The 21,799-nt window shown below is 41.6% G+C and overlaps 1 protein-coding gene across 1 annotated transcript; it reads left to right on the top strand.

Moving 5' to 3' along the window:
• Positions 1 to 1,013: 1,013 nt before the first annotated feature.
• Positions 1,014 to 21,473, top strand: aars1 (alanyl-tRNA synthetase 1). Its single transcript, XM_042411931.1, has 20 exons — positions 1,014 to 1,119; positions 3,935 to 4,092; positions 4,268 to 4,456; positions 5,126 to 5,271; positions 5,767 to 5,958; positions 8,382 to 8,526; positions 10,676 to 10,821; positions 10,944 to 11,052; positions 11,309 to 11,459; positions 12,926 to 13,050; positions 14,009 to 14,153; positions 14,257 to 14,435; positions 15,191 to 15,304; positions 15,416 to 15,622; positions 15,910 to 16,094; positions 18,431 to 18,539; positions 19,076 to 19,189; positions 19,279 to 19,485; positions 19,907 to 20,020; positions 20,146 to 21,473. Exons 2-20 carry the CDS (start codon positions 3,949 to 3,951, stop codon positions 20,323 to 20,325), a joined length of 2,901 nt encoding a protein of 966 aa, XP_042267865.1. The 5' UTR covers positions 1,014 to 1,119; positions 3,935 to 3,948; the 3' UTR covers positions 20,326 to 21,473.
• Positions 21,474 to 21,799: the final 326 nt, after the last annotated feature.

The raw sequence follows: 21,799 nt of genomic DNA, 5'->3' as shown, positions 1-21,799 counted from the left end.
TTGATAATTGAAATTATAATCAAGTCTTGTGACAGGAAATACAAAACAGGACAAGGACGAAAAAATACATTGAAATAAAATAAAGGCATTTCTATATGCTTCCAGAAATGTAATTATAATAATTAATTCTACATATACTTTTTTTGTTTCACAGAGATTTTAGAGAGTTCAAAAAAAGTGAAATCGTGAAAGAAAAGAGAAAATATTGGTAATTTTTTTTGAAAAATAAAATTTGTGAATTAAAAAACAAACAAAACTTTACTCATTTTACAATCATCAGAATCAGAATCATCTTTATTGGCCAAGTATGTTCACACATACAAGAAATTTGACTCTAGTTTAGTGGCTCTGAATGTACTTACACTGAATAACAACACAACAATCTTCAGAAATATACACAAGGAATGACTGGTGAGGCAGTTTCTGTTGACTGTAAACAGGATAAAAATGGTTCAAAGAAGTGAAGAGAGCAGCTAGAGTGGTGCTGAGATATATATTAAATGGTAAAGAAAAATGACGTTACTTTACATACAAGTGGTCGTTATGTAGCTTGTTCAGATATAAAGTAGTACGTGAAATGTATTGCACATTTTGTATTTTGGACTAAAATAAATATATATAATTAACAGTAAAAATCATTTTAAGGTCTTAATAGTCAAAATATATCATAACATCTTTAACAGACATTTTAAAATTATGTTTATGATAGAAATAATAACTACAATCTGAAACCAAAATGTGGCTATAAAGGTAAAATTGAAACAAACAACAACCCATTAGTGTAGAATATGTCGTTTAGGATTTTTAAACGTGAAGCAGAAATGTGTATTAACACCATATAGATTGTATATGTACAGATTTGACACCACTGTCTTCACATTGCATCAGCCGAGCCACGGACGCGTGTAGCACTGATGTGGCGGGCTCGGCTAAGATTGATTGTGGAGTTGTCCAATAGAATTTGAGACTCGCCGACGTACCGGTGCGGCTGACCCAATGGGAAGCCGCAGTGGGAGTGCCATTGACTCTGAGCTTTCTTTCTGGCTGAGCAGTAGCGTGGGCTCGCGGCGGTGTGTTTGGGAGCAGTAACTGATTCATTCTACGAGAATAGCGATTTCTGTAAGTATTATCATTTTCCCAGCTGATGTTGAAATGAAATACCATTCAGCTAAGTAGCTTTTCTGTTAGAGTTGTGTGCTGAAATCGCTCTCTCTCTCTCAGGCTGGACATATTGAGGTTAGCCTGTTTCGCTAACATTTAGCTTGTCAAGCTAGTGCCTCAACCCAACGTAGCCGTTTACAATCAGCTGACAACCTCATAATGCAGTATACCGGTCTGTACAACCCATTCCAGAGGAGGGATTTTTGTCTGACATGACTGGCACTATTTTATGGAACTAAGTCCTGTGATCTTGTTTCCAGCGGAGGTGCAAAGGTGGCATGGGAACACAGATGTTTAGTCATAGTAAGAAATGAAATCTAACTCTCTGTTGGACCTGCAGCAACCTCATCCTCTCAGTGGTAGAAATCCAGTGACAAAGCTAAGTTTTGATATGTTGCAAGCAGACAAAGCACAGGGCTGCTCTACTACCTAACTGTGTGGACATTCACCATCCACCTGAGCTCTTTAACAGTGTAGTAATCATACAAATAATGTACCAAAATCCATATTGTCGGTTAGTGGATCCATTTTCTTCTCCCATGGATGTTCTTAGTGAGCTTTCATCTGCCTCACAATACACGCTAGTTGTTCAAACTGTCCATTCTTCTCAAAGACTGAAATTTCTATCCCATCACCCACTGTCTCTACTTATCTATGGTTGCCAACTGGGTTTGGTAGTCAGGATGGGGATGGTGGCTGTTTACCGTCTGCTTGCTGGCCCCAGAGAGCTGAAGGCAAAAGCTGTGTGGTTTCCTTTTCCAGCTAGTTTATGAACGAGTCCTCTGATGGGAATTCAAACTCTGCTGCCTTTTAATTATAGACCGCACACCAGCCTTTGTGATACTGTAGTTACGATGCTTTTTTGTAAGGCAAAAATATTTCAATATGAAATAATTGAATTGAAAGGCCTGCACCAGTATTTAAAGACTTTCATTGTGGCTTTATTAATCTCAAGTGACTCTTAAAAGTTTGTCACTTCACTACTTTTCCAGTTTAATTTATATTTTATTTTTTATAGTTGAGGGTTATTGGAGTTACAGTGGTCTTGTTCTTGTTAACTTGTGAGCAAAGATTTGGTTGTCTCTATCTAAAACTTGAATTGAAATTAGCTAAGGACTAGAGTTCAGTTTAACTTGAATTGTCATCAAATTAGGTTTAAATAATCTAGTTTAATTGTGCAGAGACTCTGTCATTAGATGTTGGGATTTAACTCAAGAAACTCAAGTGTGTGATTTCCATTTGTTGTTACACAAAACAATCTGTTACTAATTAAAAAGATTAGAGCTGCAACTAACAATTATCTTTGCCATCTTTTTAATTAATTGATTAGTTATTGGGTTTTAAAATATCAGACAATAATTTAAAATATGCATCACAGTTGTCCTGAAGCTCAAGGAAATGCCTTAAAATTACAAAGGTGTTAATTTTACAATATTATGAGCAGGAAAGCAGAAAATCCTCACATTAGGGAAACCAGAACCAGCTGTGTTTGGCATTTTAAATGATAAATGACTTAATATTACTAATTGATTATCACAATTGTTGTCAGTTCTGTTTCTGTCCATTGACTAGATCCCTGAATTGCAGGTACTTCATAGCAGCTGTAAGTGTTAAACACTACTGAAGCCCCACTGGACCAAACTGTATCCTCTGTGGCAGGGATGGCTGCCTTCAATCCATTCAAGCCTTAAGGCTGTTGTTCAGATGCATTTTGGAATTAAAAAAAAGATGAGCACAAAGAACCCAAAAGCCAAATATATCATAAGCTGAGTAATTCAGTGGTGAAATGAAAACTGTTGTCAGTTTGATATTAATGCCCTGCAGCAGAGGTTTTTCCTGCCTCACAGGATTCCTGAGCTGCTGTTGGTTTATGTGAAGAGCCAAAGGCCAATTTGTTGGAGGGAAATAACACAGTAGAAGATCTCTGCCAAGACAGCTTGTTAAGACATAAACGTAACAAAGGTGCATGTCCACCTTACAAAGGTGCATGTCCTAACAAGTTGTGGGAAAACGTTTCTGTTGTCTTTCACTGTTTTGTGACACGGTTTTATAGAGTAAATGATTAATCGGAAAAATAATTGACAGAAATGAATAACGTAAATAAATGCAAATTGCAACCGTGAGTACAGTATATTGTGATAAATCGGTAGCACTTTACTTTAAACGCTCCCTATTTAGCATTAATAAGAAGTTTTACATTTACAAACAACTGAGGACACGTGTGCAGTTGCATTTCTAGAACTTTTTTTGTATCACACACCACACTTTGATAGGCATCTGTCGACTCTAGCAAGCTAACATGACCCGTAGAATTCCAGTGAGAAACAGCAGCTAGTACCAGTGATAACACATGCAGTTAGCTCTGTCCCAAATTTGACGCAAATTTGGGCTGAAGTGCAGTGGGAACCCGTCTTGAGGTGTCTGCTGCCTGCAGGCCAATTTTCTTTTCTCCGTTTTTTTAACTGAGCGGGAAGAACTGGCTTTGAGCAGGTGCAGTCATAAACACTTCAGGAACTTAAACACAGAACAGGCACAATTGTTGCTTTTAGTAAAGGGAGTTTAAACATTTCAACACAAACACAAAAATTGAATCAGAGCATATTATTTGTTTCTTTGTTGCCTTATAACAGTGACATGTTGTCCCTGTGGAACAAAATCAGGGACCCAGAACAATTTAATTGGACATGCTGCTAAATTAAAAATGTCAGCTTGAGAGCTGCTTATTTAAACATGATCGATGGTTACAATATATTATTTTTGCATATTTTTTCAGAGAGCTGAATCAGAATGGACTCCACTTTGAGTGCAGCTCAAATTCGTGAGAAGTTCATCGACTTCTTCCGTCGCTATGAGCACCAGTACGTCCACTCGTCATCCACCATCCCCCTGGATGACCCCACGCTGCTTTTCGCCAACGCTGGCATGAACCAGGTAGCTATCCACACTTCTCCACGTCTTTCTCCATCTATCTGTGTCTCTCTCCCTCAGGCTGGCTCTTTCATACATACACACTGATGTATACCGTTTTGACTCAGTGCTGAAATGATAAGGCTCTTGTTGCAAACTCTCAGCACACAAATGTGCTTTTTGTACCTCTCCCTCCTAGTTCAAGCCCATCTTCCTCAACACCATCGATCCGTCCCACCCCATGGCCAGGCTGCGTCGTGCTGCCAACACCCAAAAATGTATCCGTGCAGGAGGTAAACACAACGACCTGGACGATGTGGGGAAAGATGTCTACCACCACACCTTCTTCGAGATGCTGGGGTCCTGGTCGTTTGGGGACTACTTTAAGGTATTAAATTGTCATCCCTTTCAGATGTGTCAATTTTTTTTGTCATCTTATAATTATAATCCGACCAATGCGGATGTTTTCTAAATTACCTCAAAACTAGTTTGGCATCTCTGCACTATTTCTTGCTCATTATCAGCCAACATATACACAGAAACCAATATATAGAATACAGTATATAGCAGTAAGTTAATATCAACTGATACCCACCTGGCAGGTATGCTCTACTTACAGCTTTATCTTCTGGAGTGCTGCATTTAGATATTAAGGGTGATTCAGCTTTATACCAAATGATATGATTGATGCAGAAAACATGACAATGAGTGGTTTTGTGAGTTAAAACCTGGTTTAATGTAGCAAACATTTTTAGTTTTTTTTCTGCCAACTTGATGAAGACTTTTACATGTGATGGTGAATTCAAATATGATTTCTGGGGTCACAATTCAGCTTAAAATAATCCTGGATACACAACAAGCAGTAGGAGCCTGAAAATACTGGCCCTGAAATCTGCACATTTGTAGTCATGTCAAGTTCCTTTTTCCTAGGAAAGTATTATTTCTGGAAAGTGTTCACACACTATAATATTTTCTACTATAGTGTTTCCCACTGTCTAAACTTCTGTCTTGTTGTCCTCTTTGTCTCATCTCATTCTTCCGTCTGCTCATTCTGCAGCACCTGGCCTGTAAGATGGCCTTGGAGCTGCTGACCCAGGAGTTTGGCATTCCCATTGACCGCCTGTATGTCACCTACTTCGGAGGTCATGCTGACGCAGGCCTGGAGCCCGACCTGGAGTGCAAACAAATCTGGCTGGACCTAGGGTGAGTCTGGGAATGACATGTATTGGTGAACACGTCAGATGAAGGCATTTGCTGTCAGGCATCTTTCTGCAACTTTTGATAATAACTGCTACTTTGAATTATTTTTTTATGCTTTTTTTTATACAATTTTTAAATTTTATTAATCTTTCATTGCATCTTTATGAATGCTGAAAAACATCTACTGTTATCTGTCTGTGTTTTAAAGTAATTGTATAATGTTGTGTGATCATTCTTCATGGGAATTGCTAAAGCAGCTGCAACTAAGAGCGTGAAAGTCTACAAAATATAAATACAAGATATCAGAGGGTAAATATTAAGGTCATGTAGTAAAATTAATTATTGAAGCACAGAACAAAAATATCATGTTTTGTTCAAGGAGGCTTTCACACTTTTATTTCCACTTTGCACGTATGTCCTAATTTTCACAGAACTTCATTTTAACCTAATTAACTGAAGAATTTATTCAATTAGATAATCTCACTTTTTTTCTCTCAGGATGGAGGAGGCTCGCATCCTGCCAGGCAGTATGAAGGATAACTTCTGGGAGATGGGAGACACCGGTCCCTGCGGTCCCTGCAGTGAGATCCACTACGACCGTATCGGAGGGAGAGACGCCGCTCACCTGGTGAACATGGACGACCCCAACGTCCTGGAGATCTGGAACCTGGTGTTCATCCAGTTCAACAGGTAACAGGCTCAAACAAACCAAAACTGATTACAGTATTTTAAAAGATTCAACTTCCTGACTGCACTGATCCTGAGTGGTGCTTTGTCATCTCTCGTTCCCTGCAGAACAAAGGTCACAAATAATTTGGTTAATTTAGTTCATACCAAGCATAGACTGTATAAAAATATGGGCGTGGTTACCGTGACGTCTCCCGTTGGTTCCTGAAGAGCGGTTTTGAAGCTCAAAGTGAGCGACTCCGGCTGTCACCATCTTGGCAGTGCGTGACGCTGCCTAACTCCCAGCTAATCAAAAATGGGCAAAGAGGCGGGCCGAATGGCTGAAACAAGCCACCTAACGGCTGGTGGACCTGTCACTCAAAGCAGCCATGTCCCTCGTTATGCAGAACTTTACAGCTTAATAAAATTTAAACAAGTGAGTTATAAAAAAATTCACCCCCCGTACAGTTGTCATGAAAGGGGAAATTAGCTTTAGAGACCAAAACCGTTTTTGCACCAGGCTGTAAACATGTTTATTTCTGCTGTAAAGTTGGACATTTTAACATGGAGGTCTATGGGGAATGACTCGCTTTTAGAGCTTATTATTTCTAGCTCCTGGGTTAAAACGGAGGCTCTGCCTTGTATTTACCTGTTGTCACGGGGAATTGTCGTATCAGAGCTCCATTGATGATGACTTTACACTTCACTCAGAGTGAACATACTCAGAGTTGATTGAACTGACAGTTTCTCATCTCAGAGTTCAGGGTCAGTTTCAGTTTGTTAAACGTGTTTTGTGGAACAGGTCACAGCTTCCACACCAGCCCAAACAATCTGAACCAGAGTTCATTTAAACTCAGCCAAATTGGTCAGGTGAGAGAGCTCCCTAACAACAACTTTTACTCTGGATTCTCTGATTGTACTGCTGCTGTGGTTGTGACTAAACATTTAGTGTTGATGTAAGTGTCCCTGCAGATAATTTGTATTTTTTTCTTGATTATTCTTCAGATATTTTTATTTCAGTTAAGTTGACAAAATAAACTCACAACAGATATACAAATCACAAGCTTTGTGACAGCAGCACACTAAACATAAGCTGACCATAAATTAAAATGCATTCACTGGATCAGGTTGGAATATGGACACATCTATATCGTCATCTGTTTTATACTGAATCAAATATACACACTCTGTCTATACAGCTCTTTACAGTTCCCTCCATTGATTGTGGACTTAAAAGAAATTTACTCGTAAACATGTTTACAAGTGACCAGATTTAATAAAAATCCATCTTAACAATAACAATATTTAAATTGGAAAGACTTGAGGTAAATACAAGTAGATTTCTGCTGAAGAAATGTGATCATTAGGGTTAAGTAAACCCGGAGTCCACACTGAGCCAGTTAGATTTGTAAAAGCATCTTTTTGGCCCTGTTTACACCTGGCATTAACGTGTGTCTCGGGTGATCCGATCACAAGTGGACAGCTTTAAGTACATCTGTTCACACCTGGCATTAACATGCTTCTCCACATGCATCCTGACCACTTGTGATGGGATCTCACTTCCCTGCTCTATATGCAAATAAACATGGACATCATTTCTCTTTGCAAAGACCAAATTTGTTCTTTATTAACTGGTCGTTATTAGGCGTTCCTTCAATGTGGCCCAGAGCGCATTGCGTTTACACTGCTAAAAGAATGTGGCCACATGCGGCCCAGACCACCTCCGAATGTGGTCTGAGTGATCGGATCTCAATCCATCCTCATTGTGTCTCTCATTGGTGTGTTTACACCTGTATTTAGAGCTGTCCACTTGTAATCAGATCACCTGAGATGCATGTTAATGCCAGGTGTAAACAGGGTCTTTGTCTGCATTTCAGCCCTCTGCTTTTTCAAAACAGCCTCCAGAGTGTGTAAATCTTAAAATGCCAGTTTGGTGTTTCAGTGTGTATGTGGTAAACTGAGCGTTTGTGAAACAATGGTGTAAGCTGTTCAGTGAGGGTCGGGGCTGTGTGGGAAGAAAGTTAAGAAGACAACGTTGTCATTAACCTGGTTTTATACTGATTTTGTCAGGCTGTCCCGCTCCTAACCAGATGTTTGCTGTGATGTAGATTTGTTGTTCACAGACTGAAAAGAGGACAAAGAGATTTAGCCGGTTTAATGCTGTTTAGGTGTTTTACTGTGGGGCAGAGGTCTCTACTAAAACGACTTGAAACTCAAATGTGGACCCAAATTGTATGCACACAAAACGCTGTCTTAAAATGTAGATGTTTTAATTTATGTAGCCGTAGTCTTAATCTGGTTTCTTAAAAGGTTCTTTTAATTTGTGGATTTACATGACAGAGGACCCAGGACACAAATGTAGCATGATGAAAAGGAGGAATCATTTCTCTTATCTACAAGTGGAATCATTGTTTTTAACTATTATTTTCCTGTTCCACCCTCCTTAGAGAGTCAGAGACGGAGCTGAAGCCGCTGCCTAAGAAGAGCATTGACACAGGGATGGGTCTGGAGCGCTTGGTGTCTGTACTACAGAACAAGATGTCCAACTATGACACCGACCTCTTCGTCCCATACTTTGAAGCCATTCAGAAGGTACAGACAGACCCACAATGCAGAACTTTGCAGGTCTAATAATGTTACACATCTGTATACTTGTTTAAAGCGATGCAGTGTTTCCTCATTACTGGAAGTTAGCATTGTGATTGAAGAACTGAAATTAAAATATAGTGTATTGAAAAATGCTGTATTCATACTTGACTTTAAAGAGGTCATATTATGCCCCTTTCACAGTTTTTCCCAGTATTTTCATTTTCATGGTCTATTTACAAACATTTGCATGATTTTATGGTTACAAAGCACCTAGTTACAGCTGTACAAGCCACTGATGCAGCTCCTCTGTCTCACTCAGCCTGAAATTGGCTGTTCTCCTCTGATTGGCTGACTATTTTCTGAGTGGCGCACACCCAGGCCAACCACAGGTAACTGGTGTTAGCCCACTGTAGCTGCTGTAGGTAAGACCTGAGGGGTGTACTACAAAGCGAGATTAGTGGATTAGCGAGGTATGTTGAGCCTAAAGCCAGGGTTCTCTTTTAACCTGGCTATATCACCATGGTAACTTGTACTGCGAACCTAACCTGGTCCGGAGCAGGTTATGTTCCGAGTTTCGGCTTAAATCAGCAATAAAAAGCGCCGTCCTTTCACTAACCACCTGATTTCCTGCAAAGTCCGTTTAACACTGCTGGTACTGCAGCTATTAGAACACTGATTAGAAAACCGATTAGTCTTTAACCATACTTGCCATTGATTTGATATGTCATATTGTAAATTTGTAATGGTGCAAGAGGTTAGGGTTACTTGTGAGATGGGATTTTGTTACAATATATCAAACTGTATTTCAAATTGTAAAAAAAAACAAAAAACTAATGAAAAAATACTTCGAACAAAAAAAGATGAATCTATTGGTATTTATCACAGATAATATTCAATCTATAATATTAGTTTCACTTTGATGTGGCCAGAATCTAAAGTGATTTCCACTTATCCTTCATTATGGGACAGAGTCAGACCTGAATGCACTTCTTGAGTATAATGTTTAAATCTGCTGCATCATGTTTAAAGTTTAAGAGCTCTGGATGTGGGAGGCACAGAGATTGCATTGAGTGGTAAAATATGATATTTCCACTCAATGCATATATAATGCATATATTTTATGATCTTAATAAATTTATGGATTCGTTTTTTAATTAACAAATTTACATAAGCAATTTTCTGCCAGCATTCCTCGCTTATTTGCAGGGACAGTGTTGCTTTTTGCTGTGATAATGTATTTATATTCCTCATAGCTCTCTGTTATAATGATCTGTTCCTCCTGACTGAAGGAGGCGACACGCGATCGGTCCATTTTGTGCGGAAAAGAGTCAAATGACGCGCCAAACGCCCCTTTTATGGGGACACACACATAGCCTGAAACAGAAAGCCTGAGTTAACAAAGAAAGTTCATATCCACCGTCGTGATACCACTTGTCTCTGATCGCGAGTTTGGGGTTCGAGCCAGCTCAAACAAAGAAAGCCTGCGTATGTTGAACTTGCTTCATAGTGCACCCCTCAGGCCTCTGGGTAAAACTCACCAGTAAATTGTGATGGCCACCGCTGAGGATAATGTTATCAAACCTCTGGAAGGCTGTGCAATGACTAATTTGCTTCCTGACATCCAACAACTGTGCAGTCTTTCCCCTGCGACTGTGTGTGTGTGTGTGAAAGAGCCCCGCCCTCAGTGAAACACAGATCAGAGGAGAGAAGAGAAACTAGCGAGACTGTAAATGACAGCAAAACGCTGTAGAGACTCTCACACTGAGCTGAGATGAAATGAGTGCACATAAATGAGGTAAATAAAGATATTTTGTTAGTTTCAGGAGGGGTGGGGGGGTCCTGTAGGAGGCCCTCCAAGGCAATGGTAGAGGAAGTGCTGAACGTATAGTTGTGACATCACAACCTTACAGAAGTCCAAACAGCTTGTTTAACGGCACTGTTTCTGAATATGTGGACTGAGTTGTTTGATACTGTCACAGTATTTATAAAGCACCTAGACCTGCTTTATAATCAAAACAGAAATGGAGATCTCAGTTAGCATAATAGTGACGACTTAAATGTGACGACGGCATGCCTCTGATCCCCTCCTGAGGTGATTAAAGAAACACGCTTACCTGATACACACTGAAGATGTAACTTGTGTTTGTTTCAGGGTACTGGTGCTCGGCCTTACACTGGTAAAGTAGGCGCTGAGGATGCTGACGGTATCGACATGGCCTACCGTGTGCTGGCCGACCACGCCCGCACCATCACCATCGCTCTATCAGACGGCGGTCGGCCCGACAACACAGGAAGAGGGTGAGAAATTCCCACGAACGTACTTATGTTACACAGAGTTTCACTACAGACAAATGATGCGATGTGGCTGCTCTTCTTATTTCTGTTGTTCTTATGGCTATATGGTTTTCCGTCATGTTTAGCTACGTGTTGAGGAGGATCCTGCGTCGTGCTGTACGTTATTCCCACGAGAAGCTGGGAGCTCAGAAAGGTTTCTTTGCCTCTCTGGTGGACGTGGTGGTCGAATCCCTGGTGAGATTTTTTTTTTCTTCTCCTGCCTTGTTGTTCTCTTTAATTCAGTGTTAAAAAAAAGAATATCATAGCTTTCTATCACTATTTAACGCAAAAGTAATTTGTCGCATCCAGTTCAGGACGAATCCTTTAAATAGTGACCGCTGCATCTCTTTCTTTTGCTACCTTTCACCTGTTCATCTCATCTTTCTGCCTCTTCCTCTCTCTCTCTCTCTCTCTCTCTTTGATCCCATCATCTGTCACTATCATTCTTCAGGGTAATGCATTCCCAGAGTTGAAGAAAGACCCTGACATGGTGAAGGACATTATTAACGAGGAGGAGATGCAGTTCCTCAAAACCCTCAGCAGGGGACGCCGTATCCTCGATAGGAAGATCATGAGTCTGGGAGACTGCAAGACCATCCCAGGTGAGACGCTGAATAATTACTGCATTAGTGTTGCATTACTACTTGTATGTGTACGCATTACATGACCTCTACTCTTGAAGGGTTAAAAACTGCTTCAAAAATCTGCTGATATTATTCTTTATCTTCCTGAACAGTTTCAGAACATCAGTCATCCTGTTTTATTGTCTCTCTCTCTCTCTCTCTTTCATCATTCTTACCACCTCTGTTACTTTTCTCTCTTTCTCCTGTTTTCTTTATCACTCCCTCCCTCTTTCATTGCTGTTTTTTTTTCCTCTTCTAATCCAGTCAGAATGTGTTTGTTGGCATTATGAATCGGTCTCATTCATCATTCTGTCTGACCTTCACGCATGATGTGTCAGATCTTTCTCATTCAGTATTTAAAAGTACTCCACTAAGACTGCAATTAGAAAAGCTAATATCCTAATAAGCAATCGTTCACAGCATAAACGTGTAAAATCATGTGTAAATTGATGCACATCCAGCTCTCCTTGTGAACCTTCCTCCAGGGTCATCAGTGTATTGGATTCCTTTGACAGATAACTGTCTACCTCAGACTTTTTAATTACTTATTCTTTATCCCAAGGGGGGGGGTACAGCATCACTTGTGCACTCAAGTAAAATGAGAGGCTAACAGTGTCCTTGCAAAGTGCATTTGCATTGTTGGAAAAACAAAAACAGCACAGACCTGGGAGCTGTTCCACTTTAACAAACTCTGAACCCAGAGCTGACTAACCCTGAGATGGGAGTATAGTCACTGAAATATGGTTAAAACTGATTATATGCAGCCTTTTTAAATAACATTTAGTCCATTTTTCATCGTGTTTTCAGCTGTACCACGATCCTGCTCAGTGAGAAATATTAACACCATCTCCTGTATGTTATGAGAAATATGAGCTTATTCATCGATCAACGTCTGACGGGCCTGGAGTCTCTTTTTGTTTCAACAGAGATTACTAAAGTAATGTGCAATAAAATATTTCAGCACGGCACAATCTGACAGCCGTCAGCGTTATAAAAAAACCTCCATTCACTAAAGACATAAAAAAGAAAAAAAAATGTTTTTCTTCTGAGCTGAGGATGAATCTGTTATGTGTAATATTTGAATGTGAGGGTAACATTTGCAAACATAGTTCTCGGGTAACTAACTAATCTTCCTCTCTCGGCGAAATTTCTGCACATTTATGAGCTTTGATATCAAGTGAATCGATGAAATGAAACGGTGTGTCTGCTAGTTCCCTCCGGCTCAGCAGCAGGGAGGAGACAGAGAGAATTTAAGGCTTTCTTGATGAAAAGCTGCCAGCGAGCAGCTTCAGAGTTAAGTCACCACAGTAACTGACCCGCAGTTAAAGTCATCTCGGTCTCTCAAACTGGAAACTTGAGGACTCGAAGTCTTTTAGCATCTTGCTGTAGACAGACGTCTCTCCTGTATATCAAGTAGCTTTTTTTTCTCCTCTCTGTACGTCCAGGTGACACAGCATGGCTGTTATACGACACATACGGCTTCCCTTTGGACTTGACCTCCCTCATCGCAGAGGAGAAAGGCATGGGGGTGGACATGGCCGCCTTCGAAGAGGAGAAGAAGGCAGCACAGGTAAGGAGATGGAAGGAAGGGTGGAGGGCACAGAGCGTGAATTGAGAACATGGATTTGGCCTTCACTGTTCTGTTTAGGAAATCTCAGCGAACAGTGTTTGTGTTCTCTCTTGTGGTTGCACTATTCTGCCTTGTGTCAGCGTTCCTCAGTATTGCACTGCGAGTCAGAATCAGCAGCCATGCACCTGCTGTTTAAATAAAGCCTAATTTACTTTTAAGGCTTTTGCTAATCCCTTCTTGTTTGATTTTGGAAAAAAAATTGATTTCTTTTCTGGTATATTGCAACTTCAGACTGCTTTCAAACTTCAGTCCACCTTGTCTCAGTGAGCTTAATATACGTGTACATACTGGCACTGCAGTTCTGCTCCCTACCTGATGGGCGAGTTCCTAAATGGCGGGGAACAGCAGACACACTGTGCCTCTTTATGTACTCAGTTACCAGTTTATTAGATGCACCTGTACAATCTAAGGAAATCCAACTCAGTAGCCTTGCAGTAAATCTTTTATGAGGTTTATACTGTTTGGAATTCAACAAGAAAGATGGGATGAAACTAAAAACAAACAAACTCAACAGTACATGTGTTCTCACAAGTGTCATTACACGAGTGAGAGAGATCAAGCTTCTGTGAAAATACACACACTTTTATTAAAAGTGCATGTTGGCTGCAGTATTGTCGCCTTGTTTGCACTTCAGGAAACAAAACCGATGAAAGGAGAAAAAAAAAAGCACATTTTAGCTGCAGACCAGTCATTCAGTCTGGAGGAAGCAGCTCATTTCTAGTGTTGTTTATTAGATACAGACAGGTTTAGACTTACAATGACAGAGATATGAAGGCCTTAATTACCCAATTTATAAAATAGGTAAACAAAACCATGATGTTCTTTGGTTATAAGTAATAGTTTGTGGTAAGAGTTTGTGCTATAACATGATAACCTTTGTGTGTGTTTGTGCGTGTAGTTAAAGTCCCAGGGTAAGGGTGCAGGAGACGAGGACCACATCATGTTAGACATCTACGCCATTGAAGAGCTGAGAAACAAGCAGATACCCGCCACAGATGACTCTCCCAAATACAAATACAGCTCAGACGACAACGGCAGCTACGGTACAAACTCTCTAAATACAAACACGGTTCAGTGGGGACGGCTGTATTTTCAGGACATCCACGCGCTGACTCTCTCTCTCTCAATCCTGTTTTGTGCGTCCAGAGTTTCAGCAGGCCTCAGCCACGGTGCTGGCTCTGCGCCGCGACCGCGCCTTCTGCGACGAAGTGACCACGGGTCAGGAGTGCGGCGTGCTGCTGGACCAGACGTCTTTCTACGCTGAGCAGGGAGGACAGACGTTCGACGAGGGTTACATCCTTCGAGAGGACGACAGCGCAGAGGATGTAAGTGCACCAAAAATACACCAAATGAGCTCCACTTATGCAGTTTCAGAGTGTTTTTGTAAAAACATCTTGGTCTGAGGTTCACGTGCAGCATTCAGGTAAAAACCCCTTAATATCATCAGGTCAGAGCTACAGTTTTAAAAGAAACCTCTCTATTTGGAGAGATGTATCTTAAAAGCTGAATCTCAGTCACTCTTCAACATTTTGTCTAAATAGGACAGGTGGGTCTATCTGCTAGAAAACATGCCTGCAAGCAAAAAGACTTCTGCTAGGCCACAAAGGCTGCCAAATGAAATATCACAATTCTGACAGGAGAACAGATGAAAGATAATAAACTGTTCTCGTCTCTGTCTCATGAGCGAGGACCAGAAAATCATAAAAACACAAGTGATTTTCAGACCATCTGCCTCAAAAGATCCATTCAAAGTCAGTACTCTCCGTTGTCTTTGATATGTATATTTTTGATGCAGAGATGCAAAGAAAACCTGTCTGACCTAATGAGTCTATATGTTCTCCTCCGTATCTGTTCTTAAAACACTTCAAACACTTGAAAGCGTGAGTTTTAGAAGCATATATTTATTCTCCAAATGCTCAAACAAAAAAATACACACACAAAGCACCGACCAACTTTCTAACGAAACTCATGGGATTGAAAGTTTTTCATCTGTTTCCTTTTTTTTTTTTCCAGCAGAACAAAAACATGTCTAACCACAATGTATCTCTCTCTTTGTCTTTCTCTCTGTCTTTCTTTACAGCGGATGGAGTTCACGGTGAAGAACACTCAGGTGAGAGGAGGTTACGTCCTCCACGTGGGGACCGTCTACGGGACGCTGAAGGTCGGAGACCGTGTCACCTTGCATGTAGATGAGGTGAGAACATACACAGGGTTTGAAATCAAAGTAAAGAATATATCCAGCGTCAGGAACATGGGTGAAAAAGATGACATGGATAATTCAAAGCGCCCGTGCTCCTCTCCTCAGGCTCGTCGTAGGCCCATCATGAGCAACCACACGGCAACGCACATCCTCAACTTCGCCCTGCGGGGGGTTCTGGGAGAGGCGGACCAGAGGGGCTCCCTGGTCGCTCCCGACCGTCTGCGCTTTGACTTCACTGCTAAAGGCGCCCTGAGCACGGGGGAGGTCCGGCGCACTGAGGAGATCGCTTGTGCCATGATAAGAGACGCCAAGGTGAGGGGGGGGAAATAGATGTCTGACGTTGCAGAAATAGTTGTGTTTGGATACTTACTCTGAATGATTTTGATGTAGCTGCAGATTGTAGCTCAACTGTTAACTCTAAAAGTAAATGTTTAGTGTCTCCTGCTAAAGAGAAAGAGAAGAGTTTGTACAAATCTTCCATGTTTCATATGGAATGAGCTTTTCTTCGCCATAACGTGTGATTTTTTTGAATATGAATATCAACTCCATATAAACCAGCAGTTGATAACACTTTCCCTCTTGTACTTTGCTCTCTCCAGCCAGTGTACGCTATGGAAGCCCCCCTCGCAGAAGCCAAGGCCATTCAGGGTCTGCGCGCCGTGTTCGACGAGACCTACCCCGACCCTGTCCGAGTGGTGTCTATCGGTATCCCTGTTCAGGACCTGCTGGACGACCCCAACAGTGCCGCCGGTTCTCTCACCTCCATCGAGTTTTGCGGTGGAACGTGAGTATTTGTGTTTTACTTTTGAAAGGAGCTACGAACCAGCGTGTCACAGTGCACATATAGTCACAACCTTAGTCCACTTTACTTCATTATGTTTGTGCTGAAGAATAAAATGCTGACAACAAAACTAATGGTCTGTTCACACCAAACACCGAGCATATTTTCACCTTGTGTTACTCGACCGTGGGATCATTTGTGTTTATTTGCCTCAAACAGCCAGAATACATTACTGTACATTAGCCGTAAGCTAGTGAGCAGCAGCAGGCACCGACTGTGTGTGTGTGTGTGTGTGTGTGTGTGTGTGTGTGTGTGTGTGTGTGTGTGTGTGTGTGTGTGTGTGTGTGTGTGTGTGTGTGTGTGTGTGTGTGTGTGTGTGTGTGTGTGTGTGTGTGTGTTTATGTTCAGTTGAGCCTCTGACTGAAACTCACCAGGGACTCTGTTACTTTCCTCCAGTCTTTCTACTTTTTCCTCTCTCCTCTCCGTACAATTCTCCTCCAGTCAGCAGTCAACATGGACAAAAAGAGACTAATTCCACTATAACACCCAACAGTGGAGGTTGGCACCTCTGTGGCTTGCTGCTACAGACAGGTAGAGAAGCCAGAGTGAAGATAAATCCACTTTTTAAATCCCAAAAGTTTTAAAAAATAAATGCTGAGCTCCCCCCCCCCCTCTGATAAAGGGCTCTGGATCAGAGCAGAATCCAGTGTGACTCCGGATGTCACGCTGACTCTGCTCCCAGCTCTCTGACGCTCAGACCAACCGTTCTGTCCCTCCAGTCCTGCACACACAACACTCTGCACAACTTACACCATATTCATATTACATCATTTGCATCGCCCGGATATGAATTCATGTCTATTTGCATTGACTTTTTATATGTAATTGCGCCGCATGAAAATGTAGCTTTGTGTCTCAGATCTCTGTGATATTTGAAGTTGAGGCTTTCTAATAATGCTGACAGTGAGCTGAGCCTCATCACCCTACTATACCCACTATTACTCCACCAACCGTCATCATGAGGCTGTCAAGCTAAGTGATAAACAAGAGAATATTGGCTATTAAAATAATAATTGTATAAAATAAGTAGAAGAGGACTTGATATGTGTGACTGGGCTTGTTATTTGAAAAGGTTTAAATTGACTTGCACTACATTCTTTGCAGTGTGGCTGCTACACATGCGGAACATATAGAACATTATATCATTAAAGGGGAAATGATATCATTCTGTCCAAGTGGTTTCTGCTGCAGAGCTACAAGACTAAATGCACTAACTACATATTGGCTCAAAACTGAGTGAAGACTGAAGGGTTTTTTTAGCATAAAAAAATTTTGCCATGAAATTGTTCGTCTGTGAATTTCGACAGCTAAAGGAGAGAGCTAACTATATCAAGTGATAGCTAGCTAGTGAGATAGATAGAAAAGAAACAATATCTTTTTAATTCAGTTAGTTATACCACATTACTAAATGATAATCATAATTCATTATGTTAATTTCAATAAAAATATGAATGACAGACATTTATTTATTTGTTTTCCTAGAATGGACGAGATGATTTTATAAGTAGATACTGTTTGTCAGGCTGGAAAACCTGTTGGCACTTTAACGGCCAGTTTCACCGTTCCATCCGAAGTGTTGCTGTTAATTACTGTGTATGTTTTTCCCGCCGGGATCAAGTGAGAAACATAACGCATGAACTCCGAGTATTAGAGTCGTCTCTGAAGAAAAGTCTGCATCTGCATGAAGCCGGCAGCGGCAGACCTGCCCAGTGGTGCTGTGTAAAGTGGAAACGATTAATTGGATTTGCGGTTCTTTACGGTGAGCCGCTGTGCAGAAGAGGGCCTGGAACATTTTGTAGAGCTCAATCCAGCGATTAGACTTGCTCCGCTGACTTTTACAGTGTCTGCTCCTGGCAGTAAAATTCACCTGAATACCAAGACGTCCCCGCTCTTACTGCAATGATAGCGAGGCTTTCATTTCATTTCATTTGATTACTGTTGGCACTCAAAACGATTCCCAAGTTATATTTGATGTGTGTGTGTGTGTGCCTGAAAACAACCCTGCATGCTCAGAGCTGGTTTTGATTCAACCACTAGGAGATCCATTTGCATGAAGCTCGTACCGCTTCAGGTTTTTTAAAATATTCCACTTTAGTAAACTGTTGTGCATTCTGATGTTGTCTTTGATGTTGTTTAATCTGCAGCCACTTCAAAGAACCCCTTGTTCCCCGCTGCTGCCGTTTTGTAATGTTTTCTCTGCTCCGCTCCTGTTCCTCCTTCTCCTCCTCATCTGCCTCCCGCAGTCGTGTAACGCTGCTGTCGCTTTCTCTTATCCGCAGCCATCTGCGGAACTCCGGTCACGCCGCTCCGTTTGTCATCGTCTCAGAGGAGGCCATCGCTAAGGGCATCCGCCGCATTGTTGCTGTGACAGGAACAGAGGCCCAGAAGGTCAGGACACACACACACACACACCAACACACACATACACACACACTGAAGCACTCTCTTCCAGCTTATTCTCATATACTCACATCCACCCACACTCATGTGTCTCGGCCCCAAAATTAAATGATTACTTGGTTGGTTGTTGATGGTCACAATTATTTTTCTTGCCACTCATAACAGAAGAAGCGGACTAATTAAAATGAGTCTCAGACTAGAGGACTGCATGTCTTATTTGAGTCCCTGGAGAGAAAAAGTTCCCCGCTGATGAAAGTTTAATGAAGCTTGTTTTTTGACTTGTGATGAACTCAGAGCTGGAAAGGAGCATTTAGCATTTTCCCCCCTCTCTCTTCAGGCCCGAGGACAAATTAATCTTTACTATTTTTAAACTACAGTTGCAGTTTGATCCTCCTCTTCATCTTTTTTGCCTTCTGCCATCCACCACTCTGCTTCTTTTTCATTCCTTCACATCTCCTCCTCCTGTTTTTCTCTACTCTCTACGCTTGTCTCACTCATGCTTCTGTGTGTCTCGCGTTCATCAGGCCCAGAGGAAAGCCGACGCACTGCACCAGTCTCTGTCCTCCCTGGGAGACAAGGTGAAGCAGCAGACGGCCCCGAACAAGGACGTACAGAAAGAGATCGCTGACATGACGGAGGTAGGTGTGTGTGTGTGTGTGTGTGTTTTTGTGCGAGACAAACCTCTAAACTCTGTGCTGTGTTATCAACATATCTGTCTTCTACGCAGTCGATAGGCACAGCAGTGATCTCCCAGTGGCAGAAGGATGAGATGAGGGAAACCCTGAAGGGTCTGAAGAAGACCATGGACGACCTGGACCGCAACTACAAAGCTGACATCCAAAAGAGAGTCCTGGAGAAGACCAAGGAGGTGATTGAAAGCAACCGGAACCAACCGCTGCTAGTAATGGAGATGGAGACGGGAGCTTCAGCAAAGGTGAGAGACACTTCAATCTCCCACCTTAAATGTATTGAATATATTGATGAACTGTTAGCCCAAAAGAAATCCATACCCTTATAAAAGAAGACCCAGCATAGATATACAGGAGTCAATCTATAATCCAAACCCTGAGACTTCATCAGCATCCTGCAGAAATCTAAATGAAAAGTGCAAACAGTATTTAAAATTCAGTTTATCGCTGCAGTATTGCTCATTTTCTCCGGCAGTCTCGCAGCTTATCTCGTTGTGTTATTGCCACGGGACCAACTCAGCTCTGTGGCCCGTTTAGTTCTGACCTTGAGACATCAATAGTGCTGATTAGGAGGATTTTCTTTCTTTCTTCCCTCCTTGTTTCTACTCATCCTCTCTCTCTCTTCTCTTCTTTCATCATCATCTCCTCTCCCTCCGTCTCTCCCAGGCTCTGAACGAGTCACTGAAGCTGCTGAAGTCCAACTCTCCTCAGACCGCTGCGATGCTCTTCACCGTAGACCCCGACGCCGGAAAGATCACCTGCCTGTGTCAAGTCCCACAGGTAACGTACCAGATCATTCATAAATCCAGCGTCCTCAGCGTCTGCAACAGATCCAAGCTTAACCCGCTCCTCCTCCTCCTCCTCCTCCTCCTCCTCCTCCTCCTCCTCCTCCTCCTCCTCTCCAGGATGTGGCCAAACGCGGACTGAAGGCCAGCGAGTGGGTTCAGAAGCTGTGCCCCCTGCTGGACGGAAAAGGAGGCGGCAAGGACATGTCAGCCCAGGCCACGGGCAGGAACACTCAGTGCCTGCAGGATGCGCTACAGATGGCTAACGAGTTCGCACGACTCAAACTGGGAGAGAATTGAGAGAAGAAAAAAGTAGTCAGTGTGGGAGGTGGAAAGAGGAGGTGGCGATGAGGTTGGAAACGTGAAAGAGGGATTAAAGTAGATATGACAGGGATGAAAGATGGAGAGCAGGAGACGGTTGAGGAGTCCTGAGCTTTAACTCGGGTGCCTAAAATTTCAGGAGAGTTTGAAATCATCCTCTTTTATCCCCCCTCATTTCATCTCCTCTTTTCTTCTCCCTTTGGGTCAGAAAAGATTAGAAATCAAACAAAACTCCTGAGTTTCTCACTCCCGCCATGTTGACAGACGACCACTGACAGTCAGCCAGCAGTAAATGAGCCACTCATTTTTATTGCAAGTAGGTTTTTTTCTGACTTACTCCAGTAAAATGCATCTCTGTGGAAGTTAAACCTACTTGAATATAAATATATATAAATATATATATATATATATATATGAGAAGATTCTCTCATGCAGTTAACTGAAAGAGGACATCACAGCCAGCACAGTTGATTTGAGGAATTCATTCATTATTGCATGCTTGTCTACAGAGGAGAGAAAAGGGATGTACTTTTGATAGATTTTGCCTCGTACAAGAGCTCAGATGAAGCAAAAAAAAAAAAAAGTGGTTTGCACTTCAAACTCTGAGTTTGTTTCATGTCACTGTGTCCCGGCTCATTTAGAAACAACCACTAGATCACTCTCTCCTCTCCGCTTGTTCAGGGCTTAATTCGGACTGATGAGAGATTTTAGAGGAAAAGTCAGAAATCATCCCAGCTCTTAAATGATTCAGTATGTTCTTTATGTTACCTGAACCTGAACCCTTTTGATCTGAGCAGTGGCACCGTCCCATCTGTGTGAGGAAAAAACGCCCTGAGTTTGCTCCTGTGATTGGTTGGACTGACATTGTAGCTGTATCATAGTCTTGCGTTTTCAAATAAAAAGCCATTATCTGTAATAAGTCAGCAGGTTTAATTTTAGTAAATAAATAATTAATTGTATAAAATGGTCATGCACATGTCCAATAATCCGTCTGTGTAACTTAATTTCCCTGACATTTAATATCGATTCAACACACAGAATGTTGAAAATGTCTTTAATCATGGAAGCTGCTTCCTGTCAGAGAAATGTCACACTATGGTTATGGAATAAATACTACTGGTAAATGCCATGTGTCTACCTTTTGTTCTTTTCAAACATGTGATTCATTCGTATAAGTGATTAATTTCAGAGAATCCATTTACCCTTGACTTAAAGTATTGTCTCGGTTCAGATCTGATCGATTACTCCCCAAGGTCACACTGAGATCATTAGATGTGGATCAACAAGAATGATTGAGGTATAAATCTATTAGAGAGCTAGAGAACCATCTTTTGTTAACAGTGTAGGTGTGAAGTTTAAAGAGGGAGTTTTGTTTACTTTGTTCAGGCCTGAATCATCCTTATTAAAGCAACAACAAACAATCCTATCTTTTAAGGTGATGATTCTAAATCAC

Source organism: Thunnus maccoyii, chromosome 5, assembly GCF_910596095.1.
Source record: "Thunnus maccoyii chromosome 5, fThuMac1.1, whole genome shotgun sequence".
NCBI lineage: Eukaryota > Metazoa > Chordata > Actinopteri > Scombriformes > Scombridae > Thunnus > Thunnus maccoyii.
Note: the sequence above shows the minus strand (reverse complement) of the source record. Positions and strands in the feature narration are given on the sequence as shown.

What these genes read in the sequence shown, in the direction of transcription:
- aars1 (XM_042411931.1), top strand. Translation starts at nt 3,949, where the DNA reads ATGGACTCCACTTTGAGTGCAGCTCAAATTCGTGAGAAGTTCATCGAC. An exon ending in ACGTGGTGGTCGAATCCCTG is followed by an intron (nt 11,053 to 11,308) that starts GTGAGATTTTTT and finishes ATCATTCTTCAG; the next exon opens with GGTAATGCATTCCCAGAGTT. An exon ending in AGACTGCAAGACCATCCCAG is followed by an intron (nt 11,460 to 12,925) that starts GTGAGACGCTGA and finishes CTGTACGTCCAG; the next exon opens with GTGACACAGCATGGCTGTTA.